Genomic DNA, 19,932 nt, shown 5'->3' with positions numbered 1-19,932 from the left:
GCAGCTTGATGAGGAAGTTTCGGCGCCGTGGCGGAATGGTGGCTTCTACCTCTGAGGCGGGCGACGTTATGGGTCCCACAGGTGAGTGGGGCGGGACGCGCGCGTGAGACAGTCCGGCGTCCTGGGGCCTTCCCCGAGCCGCTGCGGAGGCCATGTCCGTTCCTCCGCGAGCCCGAGGACTCTGGCCGGCCTGGCTGCTTTGCCCAGACCGGGCAGTGGAGAGCCCCGGCTGAATCTTCCTGCCACCCCGCTGGGCCATGCCTTTGTGTCACCTTCCCTCACGGCTCCTGCACTCTGTCCTAGTCCGGTAGGTGTTCGTTGAAAGTTAACTTTCCTTGAAGGAATTGAGGGAAGGAGAGCTTTGTGTTGAAGTTGAGCCTTGGGCTTAACAGGCGGTATGGGGGGAAGAGCCAGGTGTGGGTCCCAGCTCGACCCTTCCCATGTGTGCTCGACTTCTCCCAGCCTTGGTTTGGGAGGGTCCCGAAGCCCAATTGGCGGGAGAGTTGGGAACAGGTGGGCGCGTGCTGCTGAGGGAGATCTTGGCCTGACAGAATTTGCTTGGAATGATTGGTGTTGCCCAAGGGTTGTCGCTCTCAGGAAAACAAAACAAAAAAGATGGGGTCCGAAGCAGCGCCTGGAGAAAATAGGTGTTAGGAGGCCAAAGCAGGAGGATCAGTGGAGGCCAGGATCTTGGGCATCATAGCCTGACAAACTAGCCTGGGCAACATAGTGAGACCCTGTCTCTAAAAAGACAAAAGAAGAAAATTAGCCAGGCATAGTGGCATGTGCCTGTACTCAGGAGCCTGAGGTGGGAGGACTGCTTGAACCCAGGAGTTTGAGGTTGCAGTCAGCTATGATCGTGCTGCCGCATTCCAGCCTGGGCAACAGAACGAGACCCTGTCTCTCAAAAACTAATATAGAAAGATTCTGCTGTGTCGCAGATATTGAGATTTTTGTCTTTGTTTTTCCACAGTGGTTTGCTAAGAAGGCCATTTTCAGCTATCCACTGGAGGCTGCTATGGCATTCCCTCACCTCCAACAGCCCAGCTTTCTACTGGTAAATATCAACTGCTTGCATGAATGTCAGTGTGGCCATAGTTCTGTAGCTGTGGGACTTGAATGTTCTTCCCATTGACTTGAAGAACTCTGTAGTCGCTGTTTTTTAGGGGCATGTGATGGAAACAGTGGCAGACTCCTTAAGCTTGACTGTGCCTCCTTATTACTACAGGACCTTAGGGTTACGCAACCTCTGTGCTCTGGGTTTTCTCATACAAGACAAGTTCATTCAAATTCTGTTTTCTCTATTTCCCGAGGGTATGAGGAGGAGGAGGAGCAAGTGAGAAGGATGCACATCAGAGTGTTCATGACCTGTAAATTCTCAAATAGATACGAAGCATTCTAATAATCAGTCGTAACAGTCATCGGTGAAAAATGGAGACACTGTTGTGCTGGGGGCTGCTAGGTTGCACTTTAAGTATTAAACATGATGCTGAGAACTGGTTACAGTAGCTCATACCTGGAGTTCCAGCTACTGAGGAGACTGAGGCAGGAAGATTACTTGAGCCCAAGAGTTTGAGACCAGCCTGGGCAACATGGTAGACTCAAAAAGAAAAAAAAAAAATGATACTGAGAAGTGAGAAGTTAGGTATGAGGCAAGTATTGGCGATGAAAGTTCCTAATTTTAGTTCTTCGGAGGTGTTTTTGTAAACATTTATGTGGAAGGACATTCTTCCTCAGTGCACCCCACTAGAGTCAACAGGTCTGGCCCATGGCTCAGGTCTCTATCTCAAGTGCTGTGAAATCCACTCTCATTTGGAGGTAGATATGGCCTTAGATATCCTTTGGCAGAGCTCTCTAGGTTGAAATTCTAGCCGTTTCTCCTGATCTTAATCTATTTGCACAGATGCCCTTTTTCTCCTTGTAGTCAGGGTGCTTTCCTCACATCCCATGACTAGGTAGATTTCATTAGTCCTTGTCCTGAGTCTTTTCTGGCCTCTCCATTGCCTTCATGATTAGTGTCTACTTGGCTGAAGCCATCTATAATTTTTGTCTGCCCTGTGTTTTAAGATAATTAGTTTAGTAGATTTACTGTCTACTGAATAAAGAACAGCTCATTTAAGAGAGCTTCTGCCATATCCCTAATGTTGTTGGGCGTTCTTATTGATGATCACAATGGTGTCATCATGGTGGTCCATCAGGTTGGGAATTTCCAGTTGATGTGTACAAACTCATTGGTACTCTGTGGTTTGTGAGGGGTGCCCTTACACAGTCAAGATCCTCTTCTGGCTCTGGGGCTGGCTCTGGGGCCAGCCCTTGCTTAAGGATTGGCAGAAGTCAGTCCTGTTCTGACCATGTGCAGCCCTCTGAGGGGCACTGGGAAACAAGCCTGACAGTTCCGGGTCCAGAGAGCATCGAACTGTGGCCTCTCCTAGTAGGACTCTTTGGGCCACTGACGCACATGAGAGGCTGGGGAAGCAGGCCAGTGATTATGTGTCTGACTTAACCTATTGCTTGAATTTCTGTTTGAGTCAATCCAGTGTATCACGAAAAGCTGCAGAGTGAATGTCCTCGTGATGTTTTTGCTTCGTTCTGTCTCCTAGGCTAGCCTGAAAGCTGACTCTATAAATAAGCCCTTTGCACAGCAGTGCCAAGACTTGGTTAAAGTCATTGAGGATTTCCCAGCAAAGGTATAGCTCTGCTAATGTCTCTCTTTGGAGCATGTCTTATACATTCCTTGAAGAACTTTATTATAATTCCTAATTTCCCTCCCCGTCCCAACCCCAAGCACTGCCTGGCACAGAGTGCTGGCCCTTATCATAACCATTATGTTATAGACACATTTAAACATGTGAACTTATAGACCAGGGGTTCTCAGCCACAGGTGCTCTGTCCCTCAGGGGACACTTGGCAATGTCAGAGACATTTTTGGTTGTCGTATCTGGAGGTAGATGGGGAGTGTGTTCTACTGGCACCTAGGAAGTAGAGGCCAGGGTTGCTGGAAGCATCCTGCAAAGCACAGGACAGCTTCCTGTGGCAAAGAAGTATCTAACCCAAAATGTCAGTAGCACCAAGGTTGAGAAACCCTGATGTAAATGCTAAAAATATGTATTTAAATCACACCTGGAATTGTCAAGCCCAGGAAGCTGGCCTAGACAAGGAGTTCATACCAAATGGCAATAGGTCAGTTCGGTTTTAGGGGCCTCACTCTGGGAAGGATGTTGCTTTCCTTTCTGATAGAGCATCCTTCAAGTCAGAAGTTTCCAACACTTTCTAAAGAATCTTTTGGGGTGGTGACTCATGCCTGTAATCTCAACACTTTGGTAGGCCAAGGTGGGAGGATCACTTAAGCCCAGGAGCTCAAAACCAGTCTAGGAACATACTGAGAACCTATCTCTACAAGAAATTTAAAAATTAGCTGAGTGTGGTGGTGTGTGCCTACTCAGGACGCTGAGGTGGGAGGATTGCTCGAGCCCAGGAAGTCAAGGCTGCAGTGAGCCATGATTGCATCACTGCACTCCAGCCAGGGCAACAGAGTGAGACCTTGTCTCAAAACATATGTATTTTGTTTATTTATTTTATTTTTTATTTTTTCATTGTTTCTGTTTATTTTTTTTTCTTAATTTAGTCTTGTATCACACACCAAAAATGTGTTTTGATCGGAGGCCAACTTACTTACCTGGCCCAAGTCTAAGGCGACCTGCTTGGTATGCCATGTACCCCACTGGAAGAACCCAAAGCTGCTCTTGTTGGCACCATGGCACCAGGATTCCTTTGGGTGCAGGACTGATCCCATAGGTCTCAGCCAGGGAGTGGCCTCCTCAGAGGGAGCTAGGCAGCAGGTAGTGCAGCACTAGAGCTGGGGCAGGAGTGGGTGCCAGTCCTGCCTGCGGCCTCACCACACATTGTTTCAGGACCTGTACACCATCTTCCCATGGCTGGTAGAGAGCATTTTTGGCAGCCTAGATGGTGTCCTCATTGGCTGGAACCTCCGCTGCTTACAAGGGTGTGTGAATCCTGTGAAGTACAGCATTGTGATGGAATTTCTTGACCCTGGGTAGGTAGATTGGTCACCGGAGAGAGGCTGGGTGATTCCTCATGGTGATTCCGTCTTTAAACCACTCTCTGAATTTCTTACGATTGAGAAGCAATCAAAGCAGGATAATTTGCAGTTCATTTGCTTTTTTGTGTGTTTGTTCAATTTCATGTTCAGTGGCCCAATGATGAAGTTGGTTTATAAGCTTCAAGCTGAAGACTATAAGTTTGACTTTCCTGTCTCCTACCTGCCTGTAAGTAAACCACAGTGGCGAGAGTGGTGCTCGGGGCAGTGGGCCTTGCACAGCCCTGTGGTGATGGGCAATCTCCTCCAGTCCTCTGAGGGCAAATTGAGGAGTGATTTGTTCCCGGGGTATGAGAGGCAAAGGAAATGGGTATTGCATGGCTGCTACCCTTGCTGTCTGTAGCTTTTTATGAGATGGTAGGAGAAGTTCTAAGCAAAGACTGTTGTTCAGGCACTACTGAGAGGCAGGGCACTATCCCCACAGATGGGTTCTGTGTGTGGGTCTCTTCCCCAGTGGCCTTCCCAAAGTGCTGCTGTGCATGTGGGGCACTGCGTATCGGGCACTGTGCACCAGCACCTGCCCACAAGCCTCACTGCCTCTCTCTGCAGGGTCCTGTGAAGGCGTCCATCCAGGAGTGCATCCTCCCTGACAGTCCCCTGTACCACAACAAGGTCCAGTTCACCCCTACTGGGGGCCTTGGCCTGAACCTGGCCCTGAGTATCCTTTGGTGGCCCTGAGGTAGGGAGGCTGTGGGTGGCCCAGCACTCGACACTGGGGGTTGCTCATCAACCCTGCTTGTTTGCCCCTGACGCTGCCCTCAGATCCGTTCGAGTATTATGTATTCTTCTTTGCCCTGAGCCTCATCACTCAAAAGGTAGGGAAGGGATGCCTTTAGCTGGGAGAGGTGGGACCATGGCCCAGGGCTTCCCTGCACTTGTTGGCCAGGCAGCGTCCAGAGCCCATGCTAACAACTAGCTTGGTTTTCCAGCCACTCCCTGTGTCCCTCCACGTCCGTACTTCAGACTGTGCCTATTTCATCCTGGTGGACAGGTACCTGTCGTGGTTCCTGCCCACCGAAGGCAGTGTGCCTCCGCCACTCTCCTCCAGCCCAGGGGGGACCAGTCCCTCACCACCTCCCAGGTAAGGCTGCCCTTTGTTAAGACCTGGCTCTTCCATAAGGGAGTGGCCTGGTCAGTTGGCATCGCCCACGGGGACAATGTTGTCACCCTTTGTCCGGGGTTCCCCAATTTTTCTCATGCCTCATTCCCCACCCTAAGCTGTCTTAGCACAGGTTGGAGGGTGGGGGTGTGGAGGGCAATCTGTCCTTAGTTTTCAGTGTCTTTGGCCATCACTGAAGCTATCAGGTCCCTGGAGGCCTCCCTGGCCTTCATGGGAATGTGTTGTGTTGTGCATGGAGCAGCCCTCCCCACAGACAGTGTCTGAGCCAGTGAGCAGGGTGGAAAGGTTGTCCTAGTGAGCAAAAACAAAATGGAAATCTCCTGGGCCCCAGGAGCAGGTCTTGAAGGGGAGGCCCTGGGCCAAAGAGCCTGTTGTGCCAGTCCAGACAGGCTGAGCCTGATGCCCGCCTGCACAGGTAGGGAGTGTAAACCAGGGGCTCTCATGCCTGGCTGTCCTGGGTCCTCAGTGGGTCCTAACGCAGGGCCTCTTGGCCGACTTCCCAGGAGACCCTCTTGCCCCGGCAGCAGCTGCCTATGCACCTCTGACCCTCCTTAATCTCACTGGCCCATCACCTTCCCTGGGAAGCTGCATGCAGGCCCCTTCCTGCAGATGCTGGCCCACCCCAGATCTGCTGGCATATACAAGGCAGGCCAGGCCTTTACCTACAGTTCACACATGTGGACAGATTCCCCAGAGGGTGGAGGGGAGAAAGGGAGCGGCAGGGAGGAGACGCTGCCCGGTTGACGGCAGTGATCAGTGACCCTGACATGTTGCTGATCCTGTGGAGGACTTGGAGGCGAGGCAGATTCACACCCTCTCAGATGCACAGTCCAGCTGCCAAGCGGTTTTTGATGCCTTGTTTTAACTTTTTGGGTTTTTTAATTTAATTTTTTCTTTTAGAAATTATATATGTACGCTGGGAGCGGTGGCTCACACCTGTAATCCCAGCACTTTGGGAGGCTGAGGCGGAGGGATTGCCTGAGGTCAGGAATTTGAGACCACCCTGGCCAATACGGTGAAACCTCGTCTCTACTAAAAGTACAAAAATTAGCTGAGCGTGGTGGCAGGTGTCTAATCCCAGCTACTCAGGAGGCTGAGGCGGGAGAATCACTTGAACCCAGGAGACGAAGGTTATGGTGAGCTGAGATCGCGCCACTGCAGAAAAAAAAAAAAAAAGAAGTATATGTATGGTTTGGGTTTTTTCTTTGGATACGGAGTCTCGCTCTGTTGTCCATGTTGGAGTGGTGCAGTGGCACGATCTCGGCTCACTGCAACCTCCGCCTCCTGGGTTCAAGTGATTCTCCCGCCTCAGCCTTGCGAGTAGCTGGGATTACAGGCACAGGTCAGCATGCCCAGTTATTTTTTGTATTTTTTTTTGTAGAAATGGGGTTTCACCATGTTGGCCAGGCTGGCCTCAAACTCCTGACCTCAGGCAGTCTGTCTGCCTCGGCCTCAGACAAAGTGCTGGGATTACAGGTGTGAGCTACCATGCCCAGCCTTTTTTTAAATTAATTTAATTAATTTAATTTTGTTGAGACAGTGTCTGGCTTGGTTGCCCAAGCTGGAGTGCAGTGTTGTGATCACAGCTTACTGCAACGTTGACCTCCTGAGCTCAAGTGATCCCCCCACTTCAACCTGCCAAGTAGCTGGTACTGTAAGCATGCACCCCCACACCCAGCTTTTATTTTATTTTTTTGTAAGATGGGTCTTGCTATGTTGCCCAGGCTGCTCTAGAACTCCTGGGCTCAAGCCATCCTCCTGCCTCAGCCTTCCAAAGTTCAGGGATTACAAGCATGAACCACCACCCTGGTCCATTGTGGGCTTCTTTTGTTTTTTGTTTTTTTTGACAGGGTCTTGCTCTTGTTGCCCAGGCTGGAGTGCAGTGGCACTGTCTCTGCTTCAAGTGATTCTCCTGGCTCAGCCTCCCGAGTAGCTGGGACTACAGATGCCTGTCACCACACCCAGCTAATTTTTGTATCTTTAGTAGAGACAGGGTTTCACCATGTTGACCAGGCTGGTCTTGAACTCCTGACCACAAGTGATCTGCCCGCTTTTACCCCCTAAAGTGCTGGGATTACAGGTGTGAGCCACCACTCCTGGCCTAGCCATTATGTATTTTTAAAGACGGTCTTACTCTGTCACACAGGCTGGAGTACAGTGTCACAGTCATCACTTGGTGGCACAATCATCACTCAAGCCAGCCTGTCACCTCAGTGACTACAGGCATGCATCACCACAGCCAGCTAAGTAAAAAAAAAATTTTTTTTTTTTCTTGCAGAGATATGGGGATGCCTCGCTGTGTTGCCCAGGCTGGTCTTGAACTCCTGGCTTCAGCAGTCTTCCTGCCTCAGCTTCCCAAGTAGCTGGAATTACAGGTGCAAGCCACCACACCTAAGTTTTTATTTTGGAATAACTTCAGACTTACAGAAAAGTTTCCATGCATGATAAAAATAACTTGCAGGCCGAGCACGGTGGCTCACGCCTGTAATCCCAACACTTTGGGAGGCCAACAGTGGGAGGATCGCTTGGGACCAGGAATTCGAGACTAGCGTGGGCAACGTCGGGAGGCCTCATTTCTACAAAAAATAAAATTAGCCAAGTGTGGTGATGTGCAACTATGGTCCCAGCTACTCAGGAGACTGAGGTGGGAGGATCACTTGTGCCCAGGAGCAATGAGCTGTGAGCTGTGAGTGTGCCACTGCACTCTAGCCTGGGGTAACAGAACAAGATCCTGTCTCGGAAAAGAAAAGAAACATTCATAGACCCTTCACCCAGATTTCCAAATTGTTAACACTGTGCTGCATCTGTTGTTTTCGACCTCTATTGTATGTGTTTTTTTCTCTAAGCCATTATGAGTAAGCTAAAGGGTATGACACCCCTTGACCTCTTAATATTTCAGTGTATTTCCTAGAAGAGAATGCATTATCCTATATAGTCACAGTGCCTATAACCATACCAGAAAGTTAGTATTGCCACCAGGCCACACACTGTGTGCAGTGATGTTTCACAGGCTCACCCACTGTATGCAGTGATATTTCTAGTCCCCTTCAGTCAGGAATGGTCCCTTGCCTCTCTGTCTTTCCTGACCTTGACCCCTCCAGAGCATGTGGCCACCCCTTAGGCTGTCTGGTATTTGCTGGTGACTAGGCCTAGCACAGGCTTTGTTGGCAGGAGCACTGTAGTGGGACACCTGGTCCTTGCCAAGCGCCCTTTATCAGTGGGTGAAAAAGGTGTCGGTCAGGTTTTTCCACTGTAAAATAATTACTTTGTGTCCAGATTAAGTAGTAATGAGGCTAAGCACCGTGGCTCATACCTGTAATCCCAGCGCTTTGAGAGGCTGAAGTGGGTGGATCACTGGAGCTCAGGAGTGTGAAATCAGCCCAGGCAATGTAGCAAAATCCCATTTCTACCAAAAATTTAAAAATTAGCCAGGCGCGGTGGCATGCACTTGTAATCTCAGCTACTTGAGAGACTGAGGTGGGAGGATTGCTTGCACCCAGGAGGCGGAGGTGGCAGTGAGCCAAGATCATGCCCCTATACTCCAACTTGGGCTACAGAGTGAGATCATATCTCAAAAACAAACAAACAAAAAAACATCAGTAGTGAGAGCCCGGGCAACATAGCACAAAACTTTTAGCCAGCCGGACACAGTGGCTCACGCCTGTAATCCCCAGCACTTTGGGAGGCTGAGGTGGGCAGATCACCTGAGGTCAGGAGTTTGAGACCAACCTGGCCAATATGGTGAAACCACATCTCTACTAAAAATATAAAAATGGGCCAGCCATGGTGGCACATGCCTGCAGTCCCAGCTACTCGAGAGGCTGAGGCAGGAGAATCGCTTGAATCCAGGAAGTGGAGGCTGCAGTAAGCTGAGATCGTGCCATTGCACTCCAGCCAGACATGGTGGTGTTGGTCCCAGCTACTTGGGAGGCCTAAGTCTAGGAGGTTGAGGTTGCAGTGAGCTGTGATTGCATCATTGCACTCCAGCCTGGGCAACAGGATAAGATCCTGTCTCAAAAAAAAAAAAAAATTGATAACGAGGATTTACCAGAAAGATGTATGGAGACTATGTAATTATCACTAGTATTAACATCCACTTTTGATTCTCCCCTTTTTTGAAATTGATTTTATCTGCAGACAGGGTCTTACTCTCTTACCCCAGGCTGGAGTGCAGTGGTACAATCTCTGCTCACAGCAGCCTCAACCTCCTGGGCTCAAGTGATCCTCCCGTCTCAAACCCCCAAGTGTCTGGGACTACAGGCAGGCATACCACTCCTGGCTAATTTTTGAGTTTTTTTGTGGAGACAGGGTTTTGCCATGTTGCCCAGGCTGGAAATTTCTTAATTTTTTAGAAACAGGGTCTTGCTCTGTCACCCCAGGCTGGCGTGAAGTTGGCCTGATCATTTGTCACTATAGCCTCAACTTGTGGGCCCAGGCCATTCTTCCTCCTCAGCCTTCTAAGTAGCTAGGACTACAGGCACATGCCACCAGGCCCAGCTGTTTTATGTTTCAATGTTTTTGTGGAGATGGATTCTCACTTTGTTGCCCAGGCTGATCTCAAATGCCTGGCCTCAAGAAATCCTCCTGCCTTGGTCTCCCAAGGTGCTGGGATTACAGGTGTGAGCCCCCATGCCCAACCTCACTGTTGAGGCTGACCAAATTAGCTATTAATAGGGCGTTACCAAATGGTGGTTCTCTAAACTTCATCCCTCCTTCATTGATTGGTGGGTCAGTGGTCACTTTGTGGTAAGGAGGACTTCTCTCTGTGCTATTGATTTATTCAGGTATATCAGTGTGGATCGGGGGCTGGGGGAGGTGTGCATTGTGCTGTTGAGCAACTTGTAATCTGTCCCTGCTCTCGTTGATTTTGAGATCCAGATTGCCCCTGGCTAGGCCAGCAGGAGCCTGTAACTCAGGCCTGTTTCTGTGTCTCCCTCAGGACACCAGCCATGCCCTTTGCTTCCTATGGCCTCCACCACACTAGCCTCCTGAAGCGACACATCTCTCATCAGACATCTGTGATGCAGACCCCGCCTCCCACGAGATCTGGAGGTCAGAAACTCTGCTCCAGGTGAGAGTCGAGCTGGTCAAAAGAAACTGTTCAGCCAGCCAGGCGCAGTGGCTCACGCCTATAATCCCCAGCACTTTGGGAGGCCGAGGTGGGCAGATCACCTAAGTTCAGGAGTTTGAGACCAACCTGGCCAACGTGGTGAAACCACATCTCTACTAAAATACAAAAATTGGCCAGCCATGGTGGCACATGCCTGTAGTCTCAGCTACTCGGGAGGCTGAGGCAGGAGAATCGCTTGAACCCAGGAGGTGGAGACTATAGTAAGCTGAGATCGTGCCATTGCACTCCAGCCTGGGTGACTGAACTAGACTCCATCTCAAAAAAAAAAAAAGAAAAAGAAAAAGAAAAAAGAAACTGTTTAGCCACCTTCTACTATGTGGGACAGAGTCCCAGAGATGACCCCTCAGCCTGGGCCTGATTTTAAATTGTTGGTATTTTCCTGCTATGACTATTTAGAAACCATGAAAATAAATCTACCCACCCTTCTAACTTATATGTCATTGGTGGTGTTTTTCATCCCAGGATCCCCTGTCCATGGAAGTTGTTTTGTTTTGCCTGTGGTGATATAATTGTTGCAGAGTGTTTTGGTTTCCATCTCCCGTGTTGTTGGAGATGTTTCCTGTGATTACCATTATGTGGATATTAAGCCCTGCCCCAGTAGCATTTTTATGACACTGAATGATTCAGGGGATCCAAGTAGTAGGTGACAGATTTCCTTGTCTGCCCAAGCCTGTCAGGATGGTATGGGCTGGCTCACTCACTGAGTGCTGGCCAACTCCCAGGTCCTGGCTGTGTCTTCTAGGCACACATCAGAGAGCTTCAGCAGGTGCTGCTTCTGACGCTGGATCCGGGGGCTGACTTGGTAGCCACAGCCTTGCCGTTGACAGCCTGGCATGTAGATAAGATAGGATTCTATCTTCCACCTTGTATATAACTCCTAGTGTTGGAAGTGCTGCACTTTTTGAAGCCTCCACACCATTTCACAGCATCCTTGCAGGGTGGAATGGTAGGAACCGTTGCCCTGTTCACAGAGGGGACCGTGATGCCCAGATGACTCTTGGCTGTGTGGATTGTGGGCTGTGCTGGCCATGAAGAGGGCAGGAGATCGTGACACAGGGCTTATAGGGCAGAACTGGAAGGTACTGCTGTTACCTGGACCAAAGCTTTTTTTTTTTTTTTTTTTTTTTTTGAGATGGAGTCTCCCTCTGTTGTCTAGGCTGGAGTGTGGTGGCACAATCTTGGCTCAGTGCAACCTCCACCTCTCAGGTTCAAGTGATTCTCCTGCCTCAGCCTCCCAAATAGCTAGGATTCCAGGTACCCGCTGCTACGGTCAGCTAATTTTTGCATTTTTAGTAGAGATGAGGTTTCACCATGTCTTGAACTCCTGACCACAAGTGATCCATTTGCCTCAGCCTCCCAAAATGTTGGGATTACAGGCGTGAGCCACCGTGCCCAGCCCTTTTGGTTTTTTTAATTAAGAAAAAATTTTAATTATAAGATACACATAACAAAATTTATTGTCTTAACCATTTCCAAGTGTACAGTCAGTAGTGTTAAATATATTCATGTTGTTGTGCATCCAATCTTCAGAATGCTTTTCTTCTTGCAAAACTGAAACTGAACCGGCCTGGGCACAGGGGCCTCACACCTCTAATCTTAGCACTTTGGGAGGCCAAGCAGGGAAGGATTGCTCAAGGCCAGGAGTTCAAGACCAGCCTGGCCAACATAGCGAGACCCTATCTCTTTTAATGAAAAACGAAGAAATCAAACCATTAAACAATTCCCCACCCAGCACCTGGCAACCACTATTCTACTTTCTTTTTCTATGGATTTGACTCCTAGATCTCATACCCAGAGTATTTGTAGCATATAGTACTTATTTGTGTTTGACGGGCATGCTTCACTTAGCATAATGGACTAAAGATTAATCCATGTTATAGCATGTATCAGAATTTCCTTGCTTTTTAAGACTGAATAGTGTTCCATTGTGTGGATGTACCACATTGTGTTTATTTATTCATCTCTCAGTAGACACTTGAATGGCTTCTCTTTTTTTTGGAGACCAAGTTTTGCTCTTGTTGCCCAGGCTGGAGTGCAGTGGCGCGATTTTGGCTTACCGCAACCTCTGCCTCCCAGGTTCAAGCGATTCTCCTGCCTCAGCCTCCCAAGTAGTTGAGCTGGAATTACAGGCATGTGCCACCATGCCCGGCTAATTTTGTATTTTTAGTGAGACGAGGTTTCTCCATGTTGGGTCAGGCTGGTCTCGAACTCCTGACCTCAGGTGATCCACCTGCCTTGGCCTCCCAAAGTGTTGGGATTACAGGTGTGAGCCACTGTGCCCAGCCCTTTTTGTTTTGCTTTTAACAGGTTCTAACTTTGTTGCCAGGCTAGAGTGCAGTGGTGCAATCTTGGCTCACTGCAGCCTCAAACTCCTGGGCTCAAGCAATCCTCCCACCTCAGACTCCCAAGTAACTGGGACTATAGGTGTGATGCCCCAACACACCCAGCTGATTTTTGTATTTTTTGTAGAGACAGATTTTCACTATGTTGGCCAGGCTGATCTTGAACTCCTGGCCCCAGGTAATCCACCCACCTCGGCCTCCCAAAGTGCTGGGATGACAAGGCTGAGCCACTGTGCCTGTTGATTGCTTTTTTACTCTATCAATAGTATCTTTTCATGCTCAAGAGTGCTGATTTTGATGAAGTCTGTCTATATTTTTCCTTTTGTTGCCTGTGCTTTGGGTGTCATACCTAATTAACCATTGCCAAATCTAGTGTTATGAAGTTTTCTCCCATGTTTTCTTCTGAGAGTTTATGGTTTTAGTTCTTGTCCTCAGGTCGCTTACCCATTTTGAGTTATATTTTGGCAATGGTGTGAAGGAAGGGCCCAGCTTCATCGTTCTGCATGTGGATATTCTGTGTTCCCAGCTCTGCTTGTTGGAGACACTGTCCTTTCCCCACTGAATGGTCTGGCACCATTGTTGAGAATGGTTGACTAGCTAATGCTTTTTTGCAGGTTTTTGTTGAAATGTGGCTTCATCACTATTCCTTGGAGATGTATCAAAAAATGCAGTCCCCTCACGCCAAGGTAAGTTTCCACAGTTTTTCTTCCCACCTCCTGCTTCTGACCCTGCTCAACCTGCTGCTGCTTATCCTGCCTCTGAGTGAGTTTTCACAGACTGAATGGTGGGAAGCAGAAACCCACCACCCACTTGTCACTCAGAAGCCGAATAAGAAGTGGGCATCGTTCTCTAGTTCCTGGTGGCGGGTGGGGGGTGTTGCCTGTGGGGAAAAGAAAGAGAGATCAGCCTGTTACTGTGTCTATATAGAAGGAAGTAGACATAAAAGACTCCATTTAGTTCTGTATTTGAGATGCTGTTAAACTGTGACCTTACCTCCAACCTTGTCCTTGCAAGAGACATGTGCTGTGGTGACTTAAGGTTAAAAGGATTTTGGGCGGTGCAGAATGTGCTTTGTTAAACAAGTGCCTAAAGGCTGCTTATGGTTAAAGGTCATCACCATTCTCTTTAATCTCAAGAAAGAGAAAAACATTTGTCTCCTGCCCCTCCCTGGGCTATGGAACATCTCCGGGTAATACCCATTGTGTGCCTTGTTTACTGAGTGAGGAGAAACCGCCTTTAGGAATAAGGTGGAACTTGCTGGAGCAATACTGCTAAAAGGTTTATGGAGATGTCGCATATACATCTCAAGGCACAGCATTTTCCTTTAAACTTATTCATGTTACAAGGATTTTTTGTTCATATGTCTTACTGCTGATTTCCTCCCTACAATGATCCTATTGTCCAGCCACTCCCTTATCTTTTTGATGGTAAAGATAATTATCAATAAATACTAAGGGAACTCAGAGGCCGGTGCCGGCGTGGGTCCTCTGTAAGCTGAGCGCCGGTCCCCTGGGCCCCGCTTTTCTTTCTCTACACTTTGTCTCCGTGTTTTATTCCTTTTCTCAAGTCTTTCGTTTCCACCTAACGAGAAACACCCACAAGTGTGGAGGGGCAGGCCATCCCTTCATCTGGCGCCCAACGTGGGGCTAAAGAATCTATTCTACTTATTTGCGCTGACTGAATTTTTTCTTCCACTAATTTAATTTCTTTTGTTGCCTCTGGGGTTAATATCCTTCTACTATTTAAGTCTGGATCTCCTCTTAGGATAGAGAACAAATTTGACATGGCATAAGTAGGAATGCCTAGAGTTGGCCGAATCCAATTAATATCACCTAACAATTTCTGAAAATCATTTAATGTTTTTAATGTATCTTTTCTTATTTCTATTTTTTGTGGCTTAATTTTTCTATTTTCTATCTGCATCCCTAAATAATGAAAAGGATCAGAGGTTTGGATCTTATCAAATGCTATTGTTAGTCCTGCGTTGGCAACCTCTGCTTGCAGAAATGTGTAACAGTCAATTAATTTGTCTTTTGTTTCTGCAGCACATAAAATATCATCAATATAGTGAATGATATAACAATCTGAAAATTTGTCTCTAACTGGTTGAAGGACTTGACCTACGAAAGTTTGACAAATAGTTGGACTATTAAGCATTCCCTGAGGTAATACTTTCCACTGAAACCTGGTGGCTGGTTCTTTATTATTTATGGCTGGTATAGTAAAGGCAAATTTTTCACAATCTTGCTCTGCCAAAGGAATGGTAAAAAAGCAATCCTTTAGATCAATTATAATTAAAGGCCAGTCTTTTGGGATCATGGCTGGAGAGGGCAGTCCAGGTTGAAGAGGCCCCATGGGTTGAATTACAGCGTTTACGGCTCTTAAGTCCATTAACATACGCCATTTGCCTGATTTTTTCTGAATTACAAATACAGGAGAATTCCAGGGTGAGAATGAAGGCTCAATGTGTCCCTTTTCTAATTGTTCCTTTGCTAATAAGTGTAAAGCCTCCAGTTTTTGCTTTGGTAGCGGCCACTGATTTACCCATACCAGTTTTTCTGTTTTCCAAGTTAATGGAATGGGTTTAGGAGGCTCTACAGTGGCCGCTCCTAAAAAGGATAGCCTATTCCTTTTCCTTTTTGACCTTTCTCAGTCTCAATTGGGACTTTAATGCCATTTTCATTTTTTCCTAATCCCTTTCCTGGTATATATCCCATCTTAGTCATGATTTTTTGACTTGTGGGGCTGTATAATGGAGCAGGCATAATGATCTCCGCACCCCATTGTTGTAACAAATCTCGACCCCATAGATTAACGGGAATTAAAGTAATCATTGGCTGAACAGTACTTTCTTGATTATCTGGCCCTAAACAATGTAAAACCATTGTACTTTCATACACTTCTGAAGCTGTGCCTACGCCGACAAGTCTTGTAACAGCCTTTTGTTTAGGCCAATTTTTTGGCCACTGATTTAAAGCAATGACAGAGATATCTGCTCCTGTGTCTACCAACCCTTCAAACTGTTTTCCTTGAATAATGGCCTTACACACAGGTCTGCTCTCAGAGACCAGACTTGCCCAATATGCAGCCTTTCCTGCCAGATCAGTGTTTCCGAACCCTCCTGTTCTTTTTATCTCACTGTTTCCAATTTTAATATAAGGTAGGAGTAATAATTGAGCAATCCTGTCTCCTGGACTGGCACTCCAAGGAATTGAGGAACTAATAACCAATTGAATTTCTCCTTTATAGTCTGAATCAACCACACCAGTATGAATTTGAATTCCTTTTAGATTTAAACTTGATCTTCCTAAGATTAGTCCTACAGTCCCCTCAGGCAATGGGCCGTATACCCCGGTGGGGATTTTTTGTGGAGGCTCCCCTGGAAGCAGAGAGACTGCTTGTAAAGCACATAGATCTACTGCTGCACTGCCACTTGTGGCGGGGGATAATTGCTGTACTGTGATAACTGGCTTATTCCCTGAGACACTTGCGTCAGTGGGGGTTGTTGTTCCTGAAAACCCTGGGGAACAAAGGGTTGAATTTTGAATGCCCCAGTTTGTTGCAGGGCCTGAGGCTGGCCCCTCCTCTCGTTTCCCGACAGTGGTTGCCCATTTTTATCAAATTTAGAACGACATTGAATACTCCAATGTTTTCCCTTTTTACATCTTGGACATAGGCCAGGTGGCCCTTTATCTGTTGTTGTAGTAACTTGAGTAGTTACATTTTGCTTATTTGTGACTAGGCAATTCTTTTTTAGATGACCAATTTGACCACAATTATAACATTTTCCCCCAAATGTTTTCACTTGTCCTCCTAAAGCAACCCCTGTGATTGCTTGAGCCATAAGCATAGCTTTATGCATAGCTCCTCCAATTCCATCGCAGGCTTTAACGTACTCTGAGATTACATCTGATCCTGCGGGAACCCTTCCTTTTAATGGCTTAATGGCTGATTGACAATCAGGATTGGCGTTTTCATATGCCATCAACTCCACTATGACTTTGCGGGCATTTTCATCGGTAATTGACTTTTGAGCAGCATCTTGAAGTCTTGCTACAAAATCAGGGTAGGGCTCTTTAGAGCCTTGTCTTATTGTATTAAAGGAAGGGCAGGCGGTTCCTGGGTCTTGGATTTTCTCCCAGGCCCTAAGGCAGATAGCCCTGATTTGCTCAATGGCCTCATTTGGCATTATTGCCTGTTGGTCAACAGTGCTCCAATTTTTACCTATTCCTAATAGTTGATCTGCATCTATGTTAATTGGAGGATTGGCAGTCCTATTTCTTCGGACCTGTACTTGTGCCCCATCAATCCACCAAGTCTTAAATTGTAAAAATTGAGAGGGGGAAAGTGATGATTTTGCCAGAATCTCCCAATCATAAGGAATGAGTCTGTGTCCATGAGCAATGGAATCTAATAATGTTCTCATGTAAGGAGAGTTGGGTCCATACTGTTTTACTCCTTCTTTCATCTCTTTTAGCATTTTTATAGAAAAGGACTGATATCTGGCTTCAGCTACGGGAGGCTCTCCCTCTTGGGCCCCTTCTCCAGGTGGTCTTGCTTCTAATATTACTGGGAATTGCCACGCCCAATATCTCCCTGTTTTCTTGCCTCATCGATAATTTTATGTATTGCACTACCTTGTGTACTAGGTGGTGCTGTAGGATTAAGTCTCATGGTGGGCGGCTGAGGATATGGCACCCTGCCCTGTGGCACTGGAAGTGTTCCTGGCTGTCCATACAGATTTTCTGGGAGCTGCCGATACTGCAGTTCAGCTGGCGGCCAGTATTGATAGGCTACTGGCGGCTGGATCTTACTTTCTACCTGCTGATATTGTGGACACTGTATTTGGATTGGCATTGCCGTGACAGAGACTCTATCTTTTTCTATTTGATCTTCTTTTGGAGTTTGTACGTGTTTAACCTGCATTTGAGGTTCTAAGGTTGCAGGCATCTGAGCTGTTGTAAGAGGAGTTGGCCATCATGGTTTAGACTCTGATAGCTCTGCTAATTTTGGATCTTTTTCCTCTAATTTTAACGTTTCAGAATATATTACTTCCTGTAATTGATTATTGTCAACATTTTGCGTTGACCGAGCCATTACCGGCTCTGCTACACATTTACAGTGTGAACTTTCTTTTCTTTTCCGGGATTCTATCCCTGCCTCTTTTTCACAATCTACTGCACAGCTTTTAGGGACATCAGAAATTGGAACACTATCTTCTTCTGTTTGCAACGGTTCTAAAGCTACTTTAATAATGACCCAATCATTCCATACTGTAAGTGGAATGATTTTACCTTCCCTACTTGCTTGTTTTAATTCTTTGCCAATTTTTTCCCAATCTTTTAGATCTAAAGTTCCCTGTTCCGGAAACCATGGACAAAACTGTTGTATTGTTTGAAAGAGCATATTTAGATTTTTGGTAGACACTTTAACTCCCCCTCTTTTTAAGAGAATTTTTATAAAGCTGCGATAAGAGGCATATTTACTTTTAGTTTGCCCCATTGTTACCCTAGGTTCTTCCGAGCGCACAAGCTTACCGCAAGGCTGACTGTAGACGTACTCGGGAGTCTCTCGTCGACTTGTCCTCAATGACCACGCTCCAGCGTACCTTCACCTTAGAGAAAAGCTTCCACGTTGGGCACCAGATGAAGGGGTGGCCTGCCCCTCCACACTTGTGGGTGTTTCTCGTTAGGTGGAAACGAAAGACTTGAGAAAAGGAATAAAACACAGAGACAAAGTGTAGAGAAAGAAAAGCGGGGCCCGGGGGACCGGCGCTCAGCTTACAGAGGACCCACGCCGGCACCGGCCTCTGAGTTCCCTTAGTATTTATTGATAATTATCTTTACCATCAAAAAGATAAGGGAGTGGCTGGACAATAGGATCATTGTAGGGAGGAAATCAGCAGTAAGACATATGAACAAAAAATCCTTGTAACATGAATAAGTTTAAAGGAAAATGCTGTGCCTTGAGATGTATATGCGACATCTCCATAAACCTTTTAGCAGTATTGCTCCAGCAAGTTCCACCTTATTCCTAAAGGCGGTTTCTCCTCACTCAGTAAACAAGGCACACAATGGGTATTACCCGGAGATGTTCCACAGCCCAGGGAGGGGCAGGAGACAAATGTTTTTCTCTTTCTTGAGATTAAAGAGAATGGTGATGACCTTTAACCATAAGCAGCCTTTAGGCACTTGTTTAACAAAGCACATTCTGCACCGCCCAAAATCCTTTTAACCTTAAGTCACCACAGCACATGTCTCTTGCAAGGACAAGGTTGGAGGTAAGGTCACAGTTTAACAGCATCTCAAATACAGAACTAAATGGAGTCTTTTATGTCTACTTCCTTCTATATAGACACAGTAACAGGCTGATCTCTCTTTCTTTTCCCCACAGTTGCCCCCCTGACGTGTAGACACTTGAGGACTAGAGGTCTGGCCTCTCCAGGGCCCACCCTGTGCAGCTGCCTGAGCCCCCTCCCTGGCAGCAGGAACAGATGAGGTTGTGGTGCTCTTGCTCTGAGGGCGGGGGAGCTTCGATGCCTCTGGGAGCCACATTCTTGTCTGTCTCCTTGACCATCAGCAGTGCCTTTGTGCTTTCCCATGAAGGGGTGGCTTGGAGCCTCCTTTGCCTGCTCCCCCTACTCCCCTACCTCCTCCAGAGCATGAGCAAGCAGCCCTTCTCGTGGTGGGTGGCACCTGGTGCCCCCCTGCATGCAGCCTGCTTGCCTCCTCTCCCTACCTCTCTCCTCTCCCCTGCTCTCTCTCGGGGCAACACGCTGCTTGCAGATGCCTGGAGGTGGCAGGAGGCCCTGGGTCGCTCTTGCTCTTGCTGTTCCTGAAGCTAGCACCGCCCCGGACTGGTCAGAGTGAGAAAGCAGCTAGGTGAACCCTAGATCTCCAGTCAGTCACCTCCATGGAGCAGCTTGACTCATGCCTATCTGGGCCCTTGCCTGATGTGGCATCAGCCACGCAGTCTGGTGCCCATGGCGTCTGTGCATCAGTATGCTTGGGAAACTTTGGCTTTGTCACTGACAGATTTATTGAGGGCTTCCTCCATGAATGTGGGTGATGGAGTTAAACTTCAGAGGAGCATCCTGTCACTTTTCCTCGGGTTCTGGCAAAGAGCTGTGGGTCTGCTTCTGCCACAGTCTCTACAGTCAGTTCCAGGGCCCCATGCTTTGCCATGTGAAGGCTCTCTCAGAGCATAGGGTCCCCCAAATCCT

The 19,932-nt window shown here is 47.5% G+C and overlaps 1 protein-coding gene across 1 annotated transcript in view; it reads left to right on the top strand.

The window, feature by feature from the left end:
• The first annotated feature begins 21 nt into the window (after window positions 1–21).
• Window positions 22–19,932, top strand: part of LOC104682165 (sphingomyelin phosphodiesterase 4-like) — a 31,901-nt gene continuing 11,990 nt past the window's right edge. Inside the window, 11 exon segments of the mRNA XM_030926400.1 lie at window positions 22–307; window positions 974–1,057; window positions 2,601–2,687; window positions 3,912–4,054; window positions 4,211–4,286; window positions 4,667–4,775; window positions 4,880–4,932; window positions 5,047–5,198; window positions 10,177–10,256; window positions 10,259–10,308; window positions 13,325–13,396. Coding sequence (XP_030782260.1) covers window positions 1,019–1,057; window positions 2,601–2,687; window positions 3,912–4,054; window positions 4,211–4,286; window positions 4,667–4,775; window positions 4,880–4,932; window positions 5,047–5,198; window positions 10,177–10,256; window positions 10,259–10,308; window positions 13,325–13,396 — 861 coding nt within the window. The 5' untranslated portion in view covers window positions 22–307; window positions 974–1,018.

Source organism: Rhinopithecus roxellana, unplaced genomic scaffold (assembly GCF_007565055.1).
Source record: "Rhinopithecus roxellana isolate Shanxi Qingling unplaced genomic scaffold, ASM756505v1 contig274, whole genome shotgun sequence".
Lineage (NCBI taxonomy): Eukaryota > Metazoa > Chordata > Mammalia > Primates > Cercopithecidae > Rhinopithecus > Rhinopithecus roxellana.
The sequence above is the reverse complement of the archived record's forward strand: the minus strand, read 5'-3'. Positions and strand labels throughout refer to the sequence as shown.